This window comes from Ailuropoda melanoleuca, chromosome 2 (genome assembly GCF_002007445.2).
Source record: "Ailuropoda melanoleuca isolate Jingjing chromosome 2, ASM200744v2, whole genome shotgun sequence".
NCBI classification, from domain to species: domain Eukaryota; kingdom Metazoa; phylum Chordata; class Mammalia; order Carnivora; family Ursidae; genus Ailuropoda; species Ailuropoda melanoleuca.
Window position 1 is genome coordinate 129,102,737 of NC_048219.1, and position 17,833 is coordinate 129,120,569.

Below are 17,833 nucleotides of genomic sequence, written 5' to 3' on the forward strand. Positions count from 1 at the left end.
CTTGATAAGCAACATTCCTCTAATTTACCAAAATACGCTGTATGAAACATACTTTGATAAAAATCTGCATGGACCGGAAAAGTTTCCATTCATCATGGGGAGGGCAGTGTGCTTGTGTTAACTCTCAACAGCCCCAGCTATGCTGGCCTCCTTCAAAGTATTTTGGTCTCTCATTTCAGCCACAATTACAAGTTCATCCGAAAATGATGACCGGAGTGGCTCCAGTTTGGAATGGAATAAGGACGGAAGCCTAAGGTTAGGGGTACAGAAAGGAGTGCTTCATGATCGCAGGGCAGATAATTGCTCCCCAGTGGCAGAAGAGGAGCCCCCTGGGTCAGCGGAGAGCGTGCTGCCCAAAACTGAAGCCTCAGTTGGAGATGGTCCGGTCCCTTATTCTCAGAGCTCCAACTCGCTAGTAATGCCACGGCCCAACTCAGTTGCAGGTAAGGCCATGCCTCTCTCCAGGAGGGTTATCTCACTGGGTCTGAGGTGCCCCATGTTCACTTTCTCCACCTGGGAATCTGATCCAGACACAAGCCAGCTTTGTGATCGTGGACCGGGCACTTATCTCGTCTAGGTCTCCGCTTTCCCAGCTGTAAGCATGATAAGGCTGTCCTTAATGGTCTTTAAGTGATCCTTCCACTCTGGAATTCTGTAAAACTAATATTTAGACTCTACAGCTCTTTTGTGTAGGAAGGAAGAAAGTGCCAAAAACTGTGTCCTTGTTTTTGATATTTTAAGCCTGAGTAAATTCATAACTTTTTTTTTTTTAAAGATTTTCTTNGATTTTATTTATTTATTTGACAGAGATAGAGACAGCCAGCGAGAGAGGGAACACAAGCAGGGGGAGTGGGAGAGGAAGAAGCAGGCTCATAGCAGAAGAGCCTGATGTGGGGCTCGATCCCACAACGCCGGGATCACACCCTGAGCCGAAGGCAGACGCTTAACCGCTGTGCCACCCAGGCGCCCCTAAATTCATAACTTTTTATTACATCTCTGTAAACAGGAATCCTTATTTAGAATGAGTTTGTTAATATCAGCTCCGAGAATTTCTGATCCAACTTTCAAACTGATTTTTTCTCGTTGAGGCCCATCATAGAGGTGGGAGGTCCACTTTCTGTATCATGCAGTTACAAGTGAGCTCACAGCTTAGAACATACTCGGTGGAAGTGAGGTTTCTCAGTCAAGGGAAAGCAATCAGGCAAGGCACGTGCCCCGCAGCAGGCTGAGGCAGCTGGAGCAAGACGAGGACACAAAAAGGGGTGACTGTTGCTAGTTGATAGAGGGTGTTCGTCAAGCAAGGAGAGCGGTGGGGTGGGTGAAGAAAAGAACTCTGGTTCTGAGCTGTCCTGCCTGCTTTTACGGTCCAGAGTTTCTAAACTCTGTGCTCTAGAGTTGAATGTAGAAATGCCCTTGTTTCAGTCCTTCTTTGTCACCAACACAGCACTTGAAACTTCTCCTCTACTAACACAAAGACCCAGGTGTCTCCCCCTACATCAAAGGATTTTTCTGTACTGCTCCTTGGGGATGTGGCAGGCCAGTCTGGTTGTTGTGGGGCATTTTTTTTTTTTTCATTGGAACTCAAAAGCAGCTGATACATAAATGGCCCTAATGGAAAAGTTTTGAGAGGCAGCTCTAATTCACTTTCAAAGGAAGTAAATGGACTTGTTCCAGAAGAGGGATTTGGCGTGTCTGCCAGAGAGAAGTTCTGGGGAGAGTCATGTGTATTGAGTGATGGTTCTTACAAAAGCTTTTATGCCCTCCCATCGCTCCCCCGCTACCGACGGCACAGTATGTCGCACCCAAGGCCTTTTATACCGCATCTGCCTAGTTAGGATGAACAGTTCGTTTGTACGATCCTGGAACTTGACAGTTGTATTGACTTCAACAAAATAGCAAACTTGTATTCAATTTAATCAAGCTATTTTAAAGTTAGTAAACACATTAATACGTTAATAGTGTTGAAAGCCCCCCATTTGGGGTTATGTTTTCTGCCCGATGCTCTTTCGTGTGGTCGGTCTCCTGCCATGTGGAGTGACAGTGGGTAGGAGCTGAGTTTTTCCAGGAGAACGTGGTGATTATAGAGCAGGGCTTTCGGATTTCTGCTGTGCTCATTCGTTAGTGTCTATGTACGCACTCAGGCTAGACCTCCTGTGGAATGGGAGGGTTTTACCTCTAGGTTTGAGTGGTGACTGCCTGGCCTAATGGGCTTGCTCACCTTTCTGTGTTGCAGGTGTTATCAACTAAAAGCTTATTTTGTAAATAAGCAAGATCCTTACCTCATGGAATCCGTTAACAAGCTAAGAGTCTGAGAGAGTCTTCACTGCCCACCTTCCTTACCCCTAAAACTGAACCTCAGTTCTGCAGTTGTGGCAAGATTTTTCCACGTATCATTGAAAAGAATGAAATATTCAGGTTGTGTGGACTGTGCGGAGCACTTTGTCTAGTGATTAGAAGGCCAGCTGGCACAGACAAGGCAGTAGGCAACCCTCAGTGTTAGAAGGATTAAAATAATATGTCAAGGACCATTTATTGCAATCCCTCCGAAGTATTTGCATGTGAAGAGCCACATAAACACAAATAAATTGCCATTTGGGAAACATCAAACAATTAAGTTTGGCATAGGAGGGCAGAGTAAGGACTGGCAGGTGAAGGGAAGAGAATGTCAGGCCTCTGTTCACAGCTGCCCTGGGGATCTGGCCTCCCCTGGGGGGTGAGGGTATGGAAACAAGTTCCTGAGGTTGCCAGCCTTTACTGTCAGTGAGCCTGTGTTGTGGTTGTCTCTTCACTATTGTGTCTAGTACAGTAAAATTCTTATGTCAAAGACCATAAGAATAAGCTGGCTAGGTTTGGAGATTCACTGTACAGAGATTTTCTTTGTAAAAGTACCTGTTGGAGGGGACTTGGTTTCAAATGCTGCAGTCGGGTTATTACTTTATACCACATCAAATGTGTGCCACGGACACCTCATTCCTTTTTTAGAAAACAGAATGAGAAGCCTTTAAAATTATGTCTTAGATAATCTGGAAGTTGGGTGATAAGGTTCTACTGTTTTTGACTAACTTCTTTTTTCTTTTGAAATGCTTTCTAAGTGGATCACAGACACAGCGTTTAGTTTTCCAAGAAACCAACAAACAGAATTACCAGCCAGTTTTCTTGAAGTTCTAACTGGTCATTGCCTAGACTTTATGGCATTTACCTTTAATATGTTAGTCCACGGTGTTTAAACATGTGTTTCTTTTTGCTCAGGTTAGGAAAGTTTCCTTCTGCTTCTCCCTCCACCCCACCCCACTCCTGAAAAAATTCTCCTTTCCTGTAGTATTTCAAAATGTCTTTCTCCCTCACATGTTAGATGCAGTGCGCGTGTGCACGTGTGTGTNCGCGTGCGCGTGTGCACGTGTGTGCGCGCGTGTGCACGTGCACTAAGTGTATAACTTAACTGTAGGGTTAGTAGCAGGTTTATCGCAGCATAAAACTATTGCTTTACCTCTGATTTTTCTTGGCCCTGAGTCCTGCTGAGGAATTCGAAAACCTTTATTGTTAAATACCAGAAGTGAGTCAAATTGTTCTAGTAACGTCTGAGAATCTGTGCACACGTGTGAGAAGGCAGAATGTGGTCCAGGTAGCCTGCTCTGCCAGGTGAGGAGCACCAGGGTGCCGAGCAGGCAGCTGAAGCTTCATTGTCCCAACTTGTCTCTCTCCGTGGCCTTGACAACGGCTTAGAAAGCAGAGGGAGCCAGCACCTCCTGGTTTGCAGCCCCCCTGAGCCACTCCATCTCAGTGTACCTTAATCATGTTTGAAACCGAGAAGCAGAGCTGCGTGCGGGGTGGGTGAGGCCGCTTTGTTGCATACTTGGGAGCCAGAGCTGTGGTGACTGGAAATCTGAAAACAGAGGTGTTTGCAGCCTCACGTCTCCTGCATCTGTGTCAAGCTAGGGCTTTTTTGCAATCCTCTCTTTGGAATGCCCTTTATATAGTTTCATGTTCTTAATCCTTTCAGTTGTCACAAAATTATAAACTGAATGTCATGTTCTAAGGGGTCAGGAGAAGAAGGGAAATAGGAAACCCTTTGGAGGCTCCAAGTGTCTTTGAGTTCCCTAGGGCTGAGCAGCAGGTCAGATATTTGTGGCTGTCCCAGCTCTGAACTGAGCGTGGCTTACGGGTTACAGCTGTGGCTGCTCCTTCTCCTCAGCCTCCAACATGCGGGTGTATTCACGGTAAGATGTGTAAGGAGAGGGGCATTTGCAGAGGCCTGGCTCGGAATCCCAGGTCCCAGGCACGAGTCTAGAAATGTATGTTCCAGGCAGTATTATTGTAGGGAGGCAGGGCGATGAGTCTGGTCCTGGTGGCTGTCTGGGAAGTTTCACACACCCTAGTTGGGAAGGACCCAGAGAGAAGCTAGAGGCTGCCATTGGATTCCCATAAATTAGGTCCATTTGGAATTCCTAGGTAAGGAATTAGCTGAATCTTTCTAATAGGAAAGATTTGTGTGGGGTATTGCCATAAGTGTGCACATGATGTGTAAGTAAACTGTGGATGTTCACCAGAAGGATACAGGAGCATTTAGTGCATGCTGTTATGAAGTCATGATGTCAGATGTCTCTCCTGGGACTGGGGGTGTGGTGGATTGCCCTTTGGGGGGCTCAGAAAGAAGGGACATGCCCCCACAGAGCCAAACCCTGGAGCCACGCAGATGTTTGTTGAATGAAGGAGTCATGGGCGNTCATGATGTCAGATGTCTCTCCTGGGACTGGGGGTGTGGTGGATTGCCCTTTGGGGGGCTCAGAAAGAAGGGGCATGCCCCCACAGAGCCAAACCCTGGAGCCACGCAGATGTTTGTTGAATGAAGGAGTCATGGGCGGGGGCAGATGGTTTGCTAACAGTGAGGAAGAAAAGGTTGAAAGCCTCAGGAGGGGAAATAGGGAGGACCCAGATGAAGCAGATGGTGCTGGTCAGTGGCTGGATGCTGTCCGCCAGAAGGTTTTCAGCAGACAGATGGCCCAGCTTGACTTTTCTCCCTCGAAGCTTGGTCTCACTAATGATTTCACCAGTCCTTAGAAGCCTTCACCCTTGGAATTCAACTCCTGTTCCACACTCACCCTCAAATGATGCCTATATTTTATTATCCTGGAAGAGAATTATATGTCTAGGATCAGCAGTACCTTATGTTGGGCCACTTAACCCACAAACAAATTAGGTTAATTTTATTTAGAATTTTCTCACTGTGGCCTAGGATGTATATGCAAATAAGAGGAGGTTCTTTTTTTTTTTCTTTTAGGGCAAAAACATGAATTGTGTATTTACTGTTAAGATTTGCTAAGAATTAGCAATATTATTTTGTATTGGTTGTTTTTATAACCCAAGTGGTATGTATGCTTGAATAGCATTAATGCATTTTAACTGGTACCTATATATTGTGAGTTGTATCGATTTGATCAGAGGTAAATATTCCTTCTTTTTAGAATTAAATAAATATAATAGAGTATATCATATATACGAAAAAACATAAAGTTTAGGAATATGTTTATTTCCGATGAAATCCACATGGCTACTTTACAGCCGGGAGCTGACTCTTGGTATTTGAGCACTGTGGAATTGTACTGCAGACTCTGCTCACTTAATTAACACGGTTGGAATTCCAGCAACCACGGAAGGCTCTCCAGAGCTGCAGAGAAGACCCTAGGACCGTGCTATGTGTTTGCAGTAAGTACTTCAGCTATTGAGTGACACTTGGCTGGTCAACTTTCTTCGTAAACGTTTTTGGTGAAGTCTGTTTCTTTCCAGGAATGGTGGCGAATTCCGGCAACCATACCACCAGCGACTTAAAGAATGAGGACACTTGGTGTTTACTGTTTTTTGGTTAACCTCACTGCTAGAAAAAATACGCTGGGGTGGGCGAACAGAGCCAAAATTACCTGGAAGTCAATTTTGTTGAAAGCCTGAATGAAATTGCTTAGTGATTTATGACTTACAGTAGTTTGGGTATGATGATAAAATCAACTTTGAAAAGACTAAACTTGAGTTTAATATTACAGCGACAAGCTCAACCAAGTTGGAAGATCTGAGTTATTTAGACGGGCAGAGAAATGCCCCTCTTCGAACATCAATTAGATTGCCGTGGCACAATACAGCCGGAGGTAGGGCACAGGAAGTTAAAGGTATTTATCTTTGCACCTGCTGGGATAGCGGATATCATGAATGCATTCACTGAACATTGAGGATCTGTGCTAACCAGCATTTAAACCAGCTCATTTAAAAACACGACATGTGTGTGCTAAAAACTTATCTATTTGGTGTGCTAGGGGACCATCCTTAAAGATTTGGGGCTTCTTCCTTAAAATCTGTGTTCAACTTGTTTCTGGAGTTGAAAAATAGTTCTGCAGTATGTTATTTTGAAGTGAGGGGTAATTTAACACTCACGGGATTACACCCACTTGTCACCAACAAAGAATCAGCTTTGTTTCAGGTCCGTGGGCCATTGGCCACCTCCCGTAATGCACAGTCGGGTGGTCCGCAGCCTCACCGAAGGGGCCGCATGTCATCACACCCAGATGAGAGCTGGGGCCCTGTCTCTAGGAAAATGCCTTTCCCTTTAACTCCTACATTAGTGGAAGAAACCCATCTTAGATCCTGTTTCAGACAAACCAATGAGACCTGGTTTGGCCACCGGCATCACTTTCTCTAATTCTCTGCATGTTTGTCCTGAGTCGTGATGACAGAACTAGCCGGTCATTTTAATAGGACCCTTTGTAAAACCAATGGGGGGAAGGAGGGCTTATAAATGAGGTATTACAGAAGTATTAATAGAACCAGATTGGAAACACAGATCCCTGGTGGCATGAAACTAAAGGCTAATACTAAGTATAACATAAAAGCAATGCTAAATTGGGTTTTTAAGTGTATAAAATTATGACATTCTTCTAAAATAATTATCCTTTTTTTTTTCCCCCCTAAGCACGATTTGCTCCCTACAAGCCACAGGACATTTTGTTGAAACCGCTATTGTTTGAAGTACCAAGCATAACAACAGACTCTGTGTTTGTGGGAAGGGATTGGCTCTTTCACCAGATAGAAGAAAACTTGAGGAACACAGANTCTCTGCAGCTTCAGATTCCGCCCAGGATCTTCCTTTCACCCCACTGCTTTCACCGAGTTCTTCTGCAGGTGTGAGCAACACGGCAAAGACACTGTCTGGGTCTGTGTCTGATGCTCCTGAGAGCCAGAGACCACGAGAGGATGCAGTGAAGTACCTTGCTTCTAAGGTAATCTGCTCCTGTGTTCTAGGGGAGCCTTTCAGAGGGAGGGAGAGAGAGGGACACTTGTGAGTTTGGCTTCTGAGAAAGGAATTTAGAGAGGGATCTTAAAACAGAGATAATTGCATAGAATGCAGAAATGTAGCTCTTGATAAAATAGTGATAGGGCGCTCCAAGTAAAAGGTATTAATGACAATAAAGCTCCCCAGACACTGGCAGTGGACTTCTGTTCATCTTAAACGATGGATTGAAAGAACTCCTCAGAGTAGCGGGTTGTATCACGGGCACCACAAATCCGTCCTTACAAGCACGTGCTGGCCTTCACTTGGTGCCGGAGCAGGACGCTGGGAGCCATGAACGTGATCCAGGCCCCCACGCCTGTGTTCCCTTCCCTGAGGACTTTGGTTCCCTGCGTCCTTCTGTCAGAGGGTTCTTGCCATGTTATAAAACAGACTTAGCTGATTTTCCCTTTGTAGATGCATAGTCGTCAGGGTCCTCCTGAAATTTCCCATGTGCTCAGCATCCATCACGAGTTCACAAGCCACGCTCTGCATTCGAGCAGGTACATCGCTTACTCCTGCTGACCGGCTTGGGTCTCCCCGGGCAGCAGCGGTGTGAGTTGGCAGAGCTGGGGGACGCGAGGGGGCCGGCGTCAGGGGCCTCTACTGAGGATACCCATCTAGTGAGGTGAGTTTGGTGCAAGAGCGAGGAAAGGAGGCTTTTTTGTCCCAGATGCTTGCTTTGTGCTTTTTGCTTCTCAGGTGAGAGCCGCTCCTCACTGGCATAGGAAGCCCTGGCTGCTGATTCGGTGTAGTCCTCGGGTCAGAAATGGCTGATCTGAGATGAGGGATGGAGTGTAGACTTCAAAGCCGCCCTGGCACGGTGATTTTTCAGAGCACTCTGTGACCCACAGTAAGAGATGCGTGTTCCATGGAAGGCCTGGTATACGCATGTAGGCACACAAACTGAGGCGGAAGCATATTCTTACCGCCTATAAAATTCACCGTATGGAATGAAAGCAAGCCGTCACCGCTCCAGGTGGAGTTCATGACCCGCCATTGGGCCAACTGACTTCTTTTGCCAGACATGGTGCTAGATAGACGTGCCGCGGGCTGTCTCCCTGAGGGTCGTTCCGTGTTCCTGCTCATTGGTCCAGGGGGCAGTGGAAGAGCCATCTGCCTTCCTCCAAGTGTGGACGATAAATCTAATCTCAAACAGAAGTCACAGGACAGTTCCACATGGGCCACATCTACTCTTGCCACTTTTTCTTAAGAGTCTGCTGACCTGGAATCTTTATCCCAGAACTTCCCTTGACTGTCTGTCATCCTGGCCAGGCGTTTAACCTGTGTGCTGCCCTCAGCTGTGACCCAGACCTAGTGAGGCAGGGCGTGTGCAGAGCTCAGGGAGACAGCAGGCGCTCACACCCTGCTGAAGAGCAAAGAGCAGTTCGCACAAGTACAGTTTTACCTTTTTCACCTTTCTTGCCTCGTACTCTCCTTCCTCCTTTCATTCACACGTGGGAAGGTATCAGAGTTTTCATATGTCTACGGCACTTTTCTTCCAAGACCCTTCTGCATCTGGCCCTTTGCTTGGGCTCTCTAACAAGCAGCCTGCTGCCACTTCACATCCGTCCCCACAAAGGCAGCCCTTCTCATCCCCTCAGGGCCTGGGCAGGAACCAGTCTCCTCCTATGTGTCCCTTCACATGACAGGCAGACGCCTGGTGATTTCTGATTTGGGTCCTTCAAAGTGTGTTGCTGTTGAATTTCTCCACGGTGTCAGGGTTGTGTGTGGGGGTGGAGGGTTTGAGCCAGGCTGCCTGGCCCTCTGGCCTGGGCTGGGTGGGAAGCAGCTGTGGCTTTGAGCATGACTCCGCTAGCCACCAACTTTACCTGGTCTGGGGGAGCAGCAGATGCGTTTCCCAAGGAGATGCTGCTGTTTGTGAAAGCGGAAATGCAGTAAATGTGGCGCTTCTGGATGCTGAGTACATTGGGATTATTCGGAATTGCTTTAAGCCAGGGTAGGCTTTAGGTTTTATGCATGAGTTTTATTCATTTATTTTCCATACGGAGTAACGTGTACTGATCTTAGTGCTAATCAAGATGGATTTGTGGCTACAATTAAAAGTCTGCCCAGAATTTGGCAAAGCGTGTGAATGAAAGAATAACTGAGTCAGTTAAGCTAAGTAATGACTCAGTGCTGGCGAAAAGAAGCAGTGTGTTTCGTGACTGTGGCAGGTGGGAACACTGGGTTATGGAGGGGGCGTGTGGAGGGGGGACGGTGATGCTCATGGCTGTGCTTCCCCCGTAGGTCGTGGCCTACCACTACTGCCAAGCTGACAACACGTACACGTGCTTGGTGCCCGAGTTCGTGCACAGCATCGCGGCTCTGCTGTGCCGGGCCCATCAGCTGGCTGCCTACAGGGACCTGCTGATAAAGGAGCCCCAGCTCCAGAGCATGCTGAGCCTCAGGTCCTGCGTGCAGGACCCGGTGGCCGCCTTCAGGAGGGGAGTGCTGGAACCGCTCACAAGCCTAAGAAATGGTACCTCTGAGCAGCCACCCACACCCTCTCTGTCCTCAGGAGTCCAGAGCCCCCAGGGTGGTCCTCCAGAGGACCTGGATGGCAGTGAGGGTGGGCGCCTGGGGAGGATGTGGCTGAATCTGGGTACTGCTGCTCCTTTTGCCAAGAACCGTCTCCCCAAAGTCCTTCCGTGCTTCCTGAATGGTGTCGTTTTAAAAGAAGCATCTCTAATAAAGAATTACCTCCACAGTTGAATATTTCCAGAGTAGCTAATTTGTCACCATAGGTTATTCAGAGGACTTACGCCCTGGAAACTGTTGCCTGCATATTTTATGTCCATTCCTACCTAGTGGGGCAATAGGTTGGTCAATTGAGTGACTGCCAGCATATGTTTTTTCAGGGCCTCTGCTCAGTTGAGTTGAACCTGAAGGTTTTTCTAGAAGTGTTCCTTTGATTTCTTTTTCTTTCGTTCTTTCTGTCTTTCGTTCTTTGTCTTTCGTTCTTCCTCCCTTCCTTCCTTCCTTGAAATATTCAGCAAGGTAGGAGATGTTAATGCTATTATGGGTTGTTGCATTTCTTATCCTTTCTCCTTTTTGTTCCTCACCTTTTGAGCTAGTTTCCTGCCTGTATTAGCACTTCTGCTAGAGAAAAGGGAATCGAAACAAATCTGTTGTCATCATTCCTCCTCATTTTCCTGGGCAGAAAGTTGGTGCTAATAAATGGAAGACTAGATTGAGGCTTGTGGGAAAGAGCCCTGTTCTAGAAGTCCATAAAAGAGAGGTTCTCACCACTGGCTGGCTGTGTGCCTTGGGCCAGATGCTTTGCCTTTGAGGGTCAGTTTTTATTCCCTGACATGCACTGAGAGAGTGCTATGGGGAGGACCTGGAGTCTTTTCCAGGGTTAATCTCCATATGTGCTAGTTATCTTAGCCATAGCTTACCCCAGTGACAGGAATTTATGAAGAGCTAACTGTGTCCTATACATGCGTGAGATCCTGCTAATATGTGTAATGCAGTATGTTTCTGAACGCTGTTTTATAAGATTTGTTTTTCTCTTGGCTGTGTGCTCTGGTTTTTGTTATAAATTTAATAGAAAAATATGCTTTTGTGAGAACCATTTCTTTTGTGATATATAAACTTTTTAGTTTTTCCTAATACTTTAAAGTATGAATTAAAATACACTGGGTGGTGCCATTTTATAGACAAGTATAATTTATTAATTAAAAAATTATTTTATCCTTTAGAGCAGAAAATTCCTGAAGAAGAATACATTATCTTGATAGATGGCTTAAACGAAGCTGAATTTCATAAGCCTGACTATGGAGATACACTTTCTTCATTTATTACCAAAATTATTTCTAAATTTCCTGCCTGGCTGAAGTTGATTGTGACTGTAAGAGCAAATTTTCAGGTAAGAAAGAATTCTCAAATCTCTTTGCACAAGACCCCATGCCCAAATGTTACGGTGTGATTAACAACATAAGCTCTTATTAAGCATTTAGCTGCTGAATTGAAAACTATATTAGGACTTTGAAATATTTAGTCCACAGAGCCTCAAATGGGTGAAACAAGGACCTTTTTACCTTCCAAGGCACATGAATCAAGGTGTCAGGAAAGTCTCCTCTTACTTAGCATGGCTCTGTCCCTGTATTCCCAAAATGCAGGTGTCCAGCCCTGCACGTAACTCAGGTTGTCCACTGGAGTTTATAGAAATACAACTGACTTCTGAGCATTGATTTTGTATCCCGCCATATCACTGAATTGCTCTATAACTTCTAATAGTTTGGGAGTGGATTCTTTTGGGTTTTCCCTGTCCACTGGAGTTTAAAGTTATTCCTGCCGGTAGTTAATTTGTGTGGGTTTGCAGTGGGACTTTGGGTTTTGTTTTTATTTTTTGTTTTCTTGTTTTTTTTTAATGAAGCGAGGAAGGGAAGATTTTTAAGGCCTTAAAGAAGGTCCATTTTTTCAGGAAACTTAAGCATGAGCTACCACTTGCAGCCAGATTAAGAGTGGTGTTTTTTCTTTTCTTTTTTTTTAATTCTCTTCCCCATCTTTCCCTTCATTTGAACCCTAAATTATATCTTAACAACCTTTGACTCCTTCCCTCTACCCCTGTCCTTTTTTAGTAAAGATATTACTCTGAGATTTTGATTTTTTGCCCTTTTATGATGATGTCTATTTAAAAATAGCATTTGTGTTCTTTCTTTTCTCATTAAAAGTGGCATTAGGCCTCAGCCAAGCTTGATGTTTGTTTTTGTGGACATTTGATTCATACCCTTTGCAGTCATTTATCACACAGGAAGCAGAATTTGGCAATCGATAGAGCAAAGGAACAGGAGTCCTGTATCTTCTGTACTAGCCATGTAAATTTTGACAGGTCCCTTAGCATCCATGTAAAATGGGGGTAATTATACTCAGCCTGCCCCCTGCAATTATTAAATTCAATGAGGACATGGAGTTAAATTCTTCAGAAATGATAGTGGAAGTTTAAAGAAAAAACCAAAGACTCGTCTCTGCTTTGAGATGTCAGGCTAATGCTCATCTTTAGGGCGGGGTGGGACAGGAGGCGACGTGGGGCTTCCGGGAGCTGGCTGCGTTCTGTTTCTAGCTGCTGGTCACACAGGTATGTTTGACTTTGTGCAGATTAATGACACCATGCAATTATGGTTCATATGTTATACTTCCATTTTAAAATTTACTTTGAAAGAACAGCAGATTAAAAAAAAAAAAAAGATGGTAGGCTCCACTGAAGTCTGAAGTAGGCAGCTTTCTCAGGGCAGGCTGGGGCTGGGGCAGTTTTGGATTTCCTGGCTCCGTTCTGCCGTCCCCGTATCTGATGCATGGTGAGGGATGCCTCTTATCTCAGTGTCTGGCCGTGTTCTTAGATACACAGCGCTGGTTTGTGTCTGTCCTTGTTGTATAACCTCTGCACAATGTAAGGATTATGGGGATCAGGTCACCTCAGGATCTCGCTGCCCCTTGGCTGGTGTGGCCAGCTCACTGTCTGCTCGGGGCTCTTACATCTCGCTAGGGCTTCAGACGAGGGCCTCGGGAAAGCTATTACTGATTCGATCTCACATCAGGCTTTCTTTCACATAAGCTTTTTATCTTCAACTTATCCTATTACATGTTTTAATACAAAACAATGAGTCCCTGTAATCCATGAAAATCCTCCTTGAAAGAAAACTAGTGAATCTGGTTTGAAATGCAGCTACCATAAAAAAGAAATCTCTGTGGAGTGACACCATGGGTTTTTGGGTTTCTTTTCCCCCTCCCCCGCAGGAGATCGTAAGCACGCTGCCATTTGTCAAGCTTTCCTTGGATGACTTCCCGGACAACAAAGACATTCACAGTGACCTGCACGCCTATGTCCAGCACAGGGTCCACAGCAGCCAGGACATCCTCAGCAACATCTCCCTGAACGGCAAGGCCGACGCCGCCCTGATCGGGAAAGTGAGCAGCCACCTGGTGCTGCGGAGCCTCGGTTCCTACCTGTACCTCAAGCTCACCCTGGACCTCTTCCAGAGGGGACACTTGGTCATCAAAAGTGCCAGCTACAAGGTGGTGCCCGTGTCGCTGTCCGAGCTCTACCTGCTGCAGTGCAACATGAAGTTCATGACCCAGTCTGCCTTCGAGAGAGCGCTTCCGATTTTGAACGTGGCGCTCGCGTCCCTCCACCCCATGACAGACGAGCAGATCTTCCAGGCTATTAATGCGGGCCACATCCAAGGGGAGCAGGGATGGGAGGACTTCCAGCAGAGGATGGAGGCGCTCTCCTGCTTCCTCATTAAGAGGCGAGACAAAACCCGCATGTTCTGTCACCCGTCCTTCAGGGAGTGGCTTGTTTGGAGAGCAGACGGTGAGAACACAGCCTTCCTGTGCGAGCCCAGGTACGGCAGGCCGCTTTCTGGAAGCACTTTGCAGGGAGTCGAATGTGCAGTGGGGGGGGGCGGATTTCAAACACAATTCACCTTTTTCCCCCCTCCCCCCTCCAACAGTTGGTCTTTTTTAATGGAAAGGCACACGGGATGAATGATTCAGGAGGGCAGTGAAACCTCCTAAACAAAAGCTTCCTTCCTTTAATCGCTAGAATTTTGGGATTCCTCAGTACTTTGGTGAGAGAGAAGCTGGGCAACACCGATGGCCTTTGTGTGCTGCCTATTCTCTTCTGGACCTTGAGGCCCTTTGTGGGAATCACATGTGGCAAGGTGTGCTACGTGCTCCAGGAAGTGGGCTTTCTCCAGGGGCTGCTGTCTGCTCAGCTTCTTCACCTGCAGTCTGTGGACTTTCTTGGACCCTCAGGACCCACCTTGCCACCTCTTGGGCACAGCATCTTGTCCCAGGGTCCAGATGAGTCTGTGGTCCCAGAGAGGAGCACAGGGATCACATCGGGCTGCCTCACTTTGCATTTGCAGTTCAGGGTGGTGTAACAGATTGGGATTTGGGCTCGGCAGGATTCTGGTTCAGACCTCTGATGCCCTGTTGACGACATGGTGCTGGGGCAGCTGCATCAAGGGAGTCAAAGGTTCCGTGGAGGATTCTCAGCAGGGCTGGGCCAGGATGCAGTTCTCCTCACTGCCCAGGGGAGGGGGGGCGGTGTGCCTGCCCCTTGTGTGGCCTTGTGCTAGTCAGAGTGAGAGAGCAGGAATCTAAGGGTGCAGATGCTTTCATTTCAGTAAGGCTGGGTTCCTATCCCACTACGTCTGCCTGGCCTTGGCCTGCATCCCCGCGGTCTTGAGGGGCTTCTGCTCTCCGTGAGTCAGAATTGCCCCCGACTCTGTAACAGGGCCAGCAAGTGGCTGGGCTGTCGCCTATGAGCTGGATGGGGTTTGACCAGATGCTGGGGTCTGGAAAGGAGGAGGTCAATAAGCGTTTGTGAGCCACACTCCACCTTCCTCCGCACGAGGACTGACTTAACATTGACCTAATACGGGTCTGGCTGGTGTTTTATGTTGTGGGTAGTGTTGTTTTCTTAGGTAACCCTGGGCTAAAAATTTGTTCTTTTGAAAAAGTCTGGTTTGAGGCAATAAACTTGTAACTTCCAGGCTATTTAGCAGACTGTAGTAACTAGGTGAAATGTGTGCCATTTTATAAGTTTGACATAGTTAGCGGAGTCAGATCATTTTGTAGGAAGATAGGCTGTAGTTGAGTTTGTAGAAACATAGAAACAAACTGAAAGACTTCAGCAGAGTGTGTAGATTTGTTACTGGAGTTCGAGGCAGAAGTAGTTGTGCTGGAGTCACCGTAAAGCATAGCTCTGATTTGGGGGGTCGGCGGCACTGGCAGTATGCAGCCTGGGGCAGAGCCGACCACTCGGTGACTGGCAGCTCCCGAGTCCTGATGTGTTCCAACAAGTAGGCATGGAGACTTACCCAGGGCAGGACCAGGACTGCACCAGGGCAGGAGGGACACCTAGGGCACAAAGTGTAAGGAGGTGCTACTTCTTGGGGTTATGTTCATCAGCGTTCACCCAAGACCCCTGTAGTTCTTGAACTTCATTTAGCAGATAGAGATGGTGGACGGATGCTACCGGATGCATTTCAGCAGAAGTTTGAAGATCTCCACCTTCAGGGTACTGTGGTAAACACACAGATTCTCTGGACAAGGGCGGGTACGGCAGGAGATGGCCATGTGTAAGGAAAACACACTGCATATGAGCTACATGAAAGAGAAGCTTCCAGTTAGCGGAGACCATTTTTGGAAAATGTTTCACATACATGAGGACGTTTGGGTTGGACCTTGAAAGATGGGTAGCATTTCTCTTCCCATCTCAATTAGTTGTAATTTTGCCCCAATTATGGAGAGAAAGCCAAGAACCCAACACCCAGAGACAATGACATTTCACTTATTTCTGACTCTTTCCATTCATTTTAAGCATTCTCCAACTCTTCTGTATTAAAATTCCCAAACTGTTTTGTTTTGTTTACACATCATGGATGGCTTAGTGAGTGGTTTGGAAATCGTAGTAAAGTATCATTTTTCAGGGCTGTGCAAACCTCCTAGTTGGCAAATGATAATGTGCTTTACTGTCCCCTTATTGTGCTTAACTGCCTGGCAATTGTTTCTGGGTTACTTATAAATAAAGAAACCTATTGCAAATATCTTGGCGCTTTGCAGAAAAGCAATATTTCCTCCCAGGTTTGATTATTCCTTAGGTTAGAGTTACAGAAGCAGAATTAAAAAGATACAGAGTAAGTGGCTTGGAGTCTTCAGTCACATCACCTAGACTGAAGCATAGTTCACATTTCATTATGTCTGTTGTTTTTTGCTTATACAAGTTATAGATGCCATGACATTTTACCCCTGAGTAACAGATTATGGACCTCAAAAAAAAATGTGTGTGTGTGTGTTTTTTTTTTAAGATTTTATTTATATACTTGACACAGAGTGAGAACATGAGCAGGGGGCAGGAGCAAGGGGAGAGGGAGAAGCAGACTCTCTGCTGAGCAGGGAGCCTGATGTGGGGCTCCATCCCAGCACCCTGGGATCATGACCTGAGCTGAAGGCAGATGCTTAACGTACTGAGCCACCCAGGCATCCAAAAAGACATTTTTGTACTTAACCTCAACACCATTGGCACACCTTAGATATTAATAGTAATTGATCAGTATTATCACACATTTAGCTGTGCTCAAATTTCTCCACTTCCTTCATATTTATCTAGTATCTTTGAATCAGGATTGAGATAAGTTCTATAAAATGTGTTTTATGGTGTCTCTTGTAATCTATAGATTCCCTCCTTCATCTCCTCTTTTTGCTTTGTCTTTGCATTTCTTTAAGAGAACGATGGAGGGGCACCTGGGTGGTGCATTCGGTTAAGCATCTGACTCTTGATTTTGGCCCGGGTCATGATCTCAGGGTCATGAGATTGAGCCCCGTATCGGGCTCTGTGCTGGGCATAGAACCTACTTAAGATTCTCTCTCTCCCTCTCCCTCCATCCCCACTCCCCTCCTTGCACTCTCTCTCTTAAAAAAAATAAAATAAAAATGACAGAGTAATTTGTCCTGTATGGTTTCCCTTAATCTGAATTTTGCTGATTGCATGCTCATGGTATTGAATGTATTTATCACCTCTTTTCCTGAAATTGGTAGTTAAATCTAGAGACTTGATCAGATTTTATCTTAAAATAGTTTTTGCAAAGATACTTCATAGGTGGTAGGTCTGCTTCCATCAACATGCCCACAACATCTCAGTGTCTCCAGAGCCACTGATGATCATTCCCCGGACCTGTCAGTTCATTAGGGTTGTACGAGGAGTTTTAAAACCTTGAACAGCCTCCTGTCTGTTCTCTTTTCTGCGTGTCACGGGCTTGAGGAATGAACGGATGGGATGTCAGTGGGTGGAATGAGACCATTGCGGACGGGAGGAGCTGCCCAAGGCATCCCGTCAGAATACGCAGGGTGTGTTCTGGCAATAAGAAGTCTGGTTTGGCTAGAGCTTTGGTCATGGAATGGAGGAGTTAGCAGAAGCACGTACTAGGGAGCATAGACTTTAAACAGTCATCTGTGGAGAACCCGCAGTTGAGCAGGTTTAGAACGCAGATTGCCTACCTGGGCTGGAGTGTGGAGGGCGTGGAGCGTGGGGACCTGTGTAACACGCAGCAGGGACTTGGTGGCCCTGGCTTGGGGGTGCAGTCGGGTAGAGGCTGGCCCTGCTGACATGAGATGGGTGGGCACAGCTTGGCCTCATGAGCAGAGTCAAGGAGAAGGAGGTGCTGTGGAGGATGTCAAGGTGTTAAGCCTCAGGAACCAGCAGTGGCGGTGCTCTTAGGAAGGGTGAGAAGAGCAGGAGGGGTGGAGCAGGTCACGCAGGGCAGAAGCTGGCTTTTACGCAGCGCAGCTCGAGCTCGAGCTCGTAGGGTCAGCAGAAGCCCCCTCCCCACCCCGCCCCCAGGGGACAGGTTCCACTGGTGGGGAGAGTGGGGGAGTCTGAAGGCTGGGGAAGTTGAAGATGTGGCGTCATTGATGGGAGAAGTGGGGAGGGGTCTGGTGAGGAAGTGCAGTTATCGGAAGGGGAGCTCCTGACTTCTGGGGCATGGAGCAGGATTCCGGGAAGGAGGT

At 46.7% G+C, this 17,833-nt stretch overlaps 1 protein-coding gene across 1 annotated transcript in view; it reads left to right on the plus strand.

The window, feature by feature from the left end:
* The window catches only part of TANC1 (tetratricopeptide repeat, ankyrin repeat and coiled-coil containing 1), a 235,757-nt gene that overhangs the window by 175,914 nt on the left and 42,010 nt on the right, over positions 1–17,833 (plus strand). The window contains 7 exon segments of the mRNA XM_034643399.1: positions 180–443; positions 6,036–6,158; positions 6,956–7,102; positions 7,105–7,262; positions 9,563–9,794; positions 11,017–11,183; positions 13,055–13,662. Of these exon segments, the coding sequence (XP_034499290.1) occupies positions 180–443; positions 6,036–6,158; positions 6,956–7,102; positions 7,105–7,262; positions 9,563–9,794; positions 11,017–11,183; positions 13,055–13,662 (1,699 nt within the window).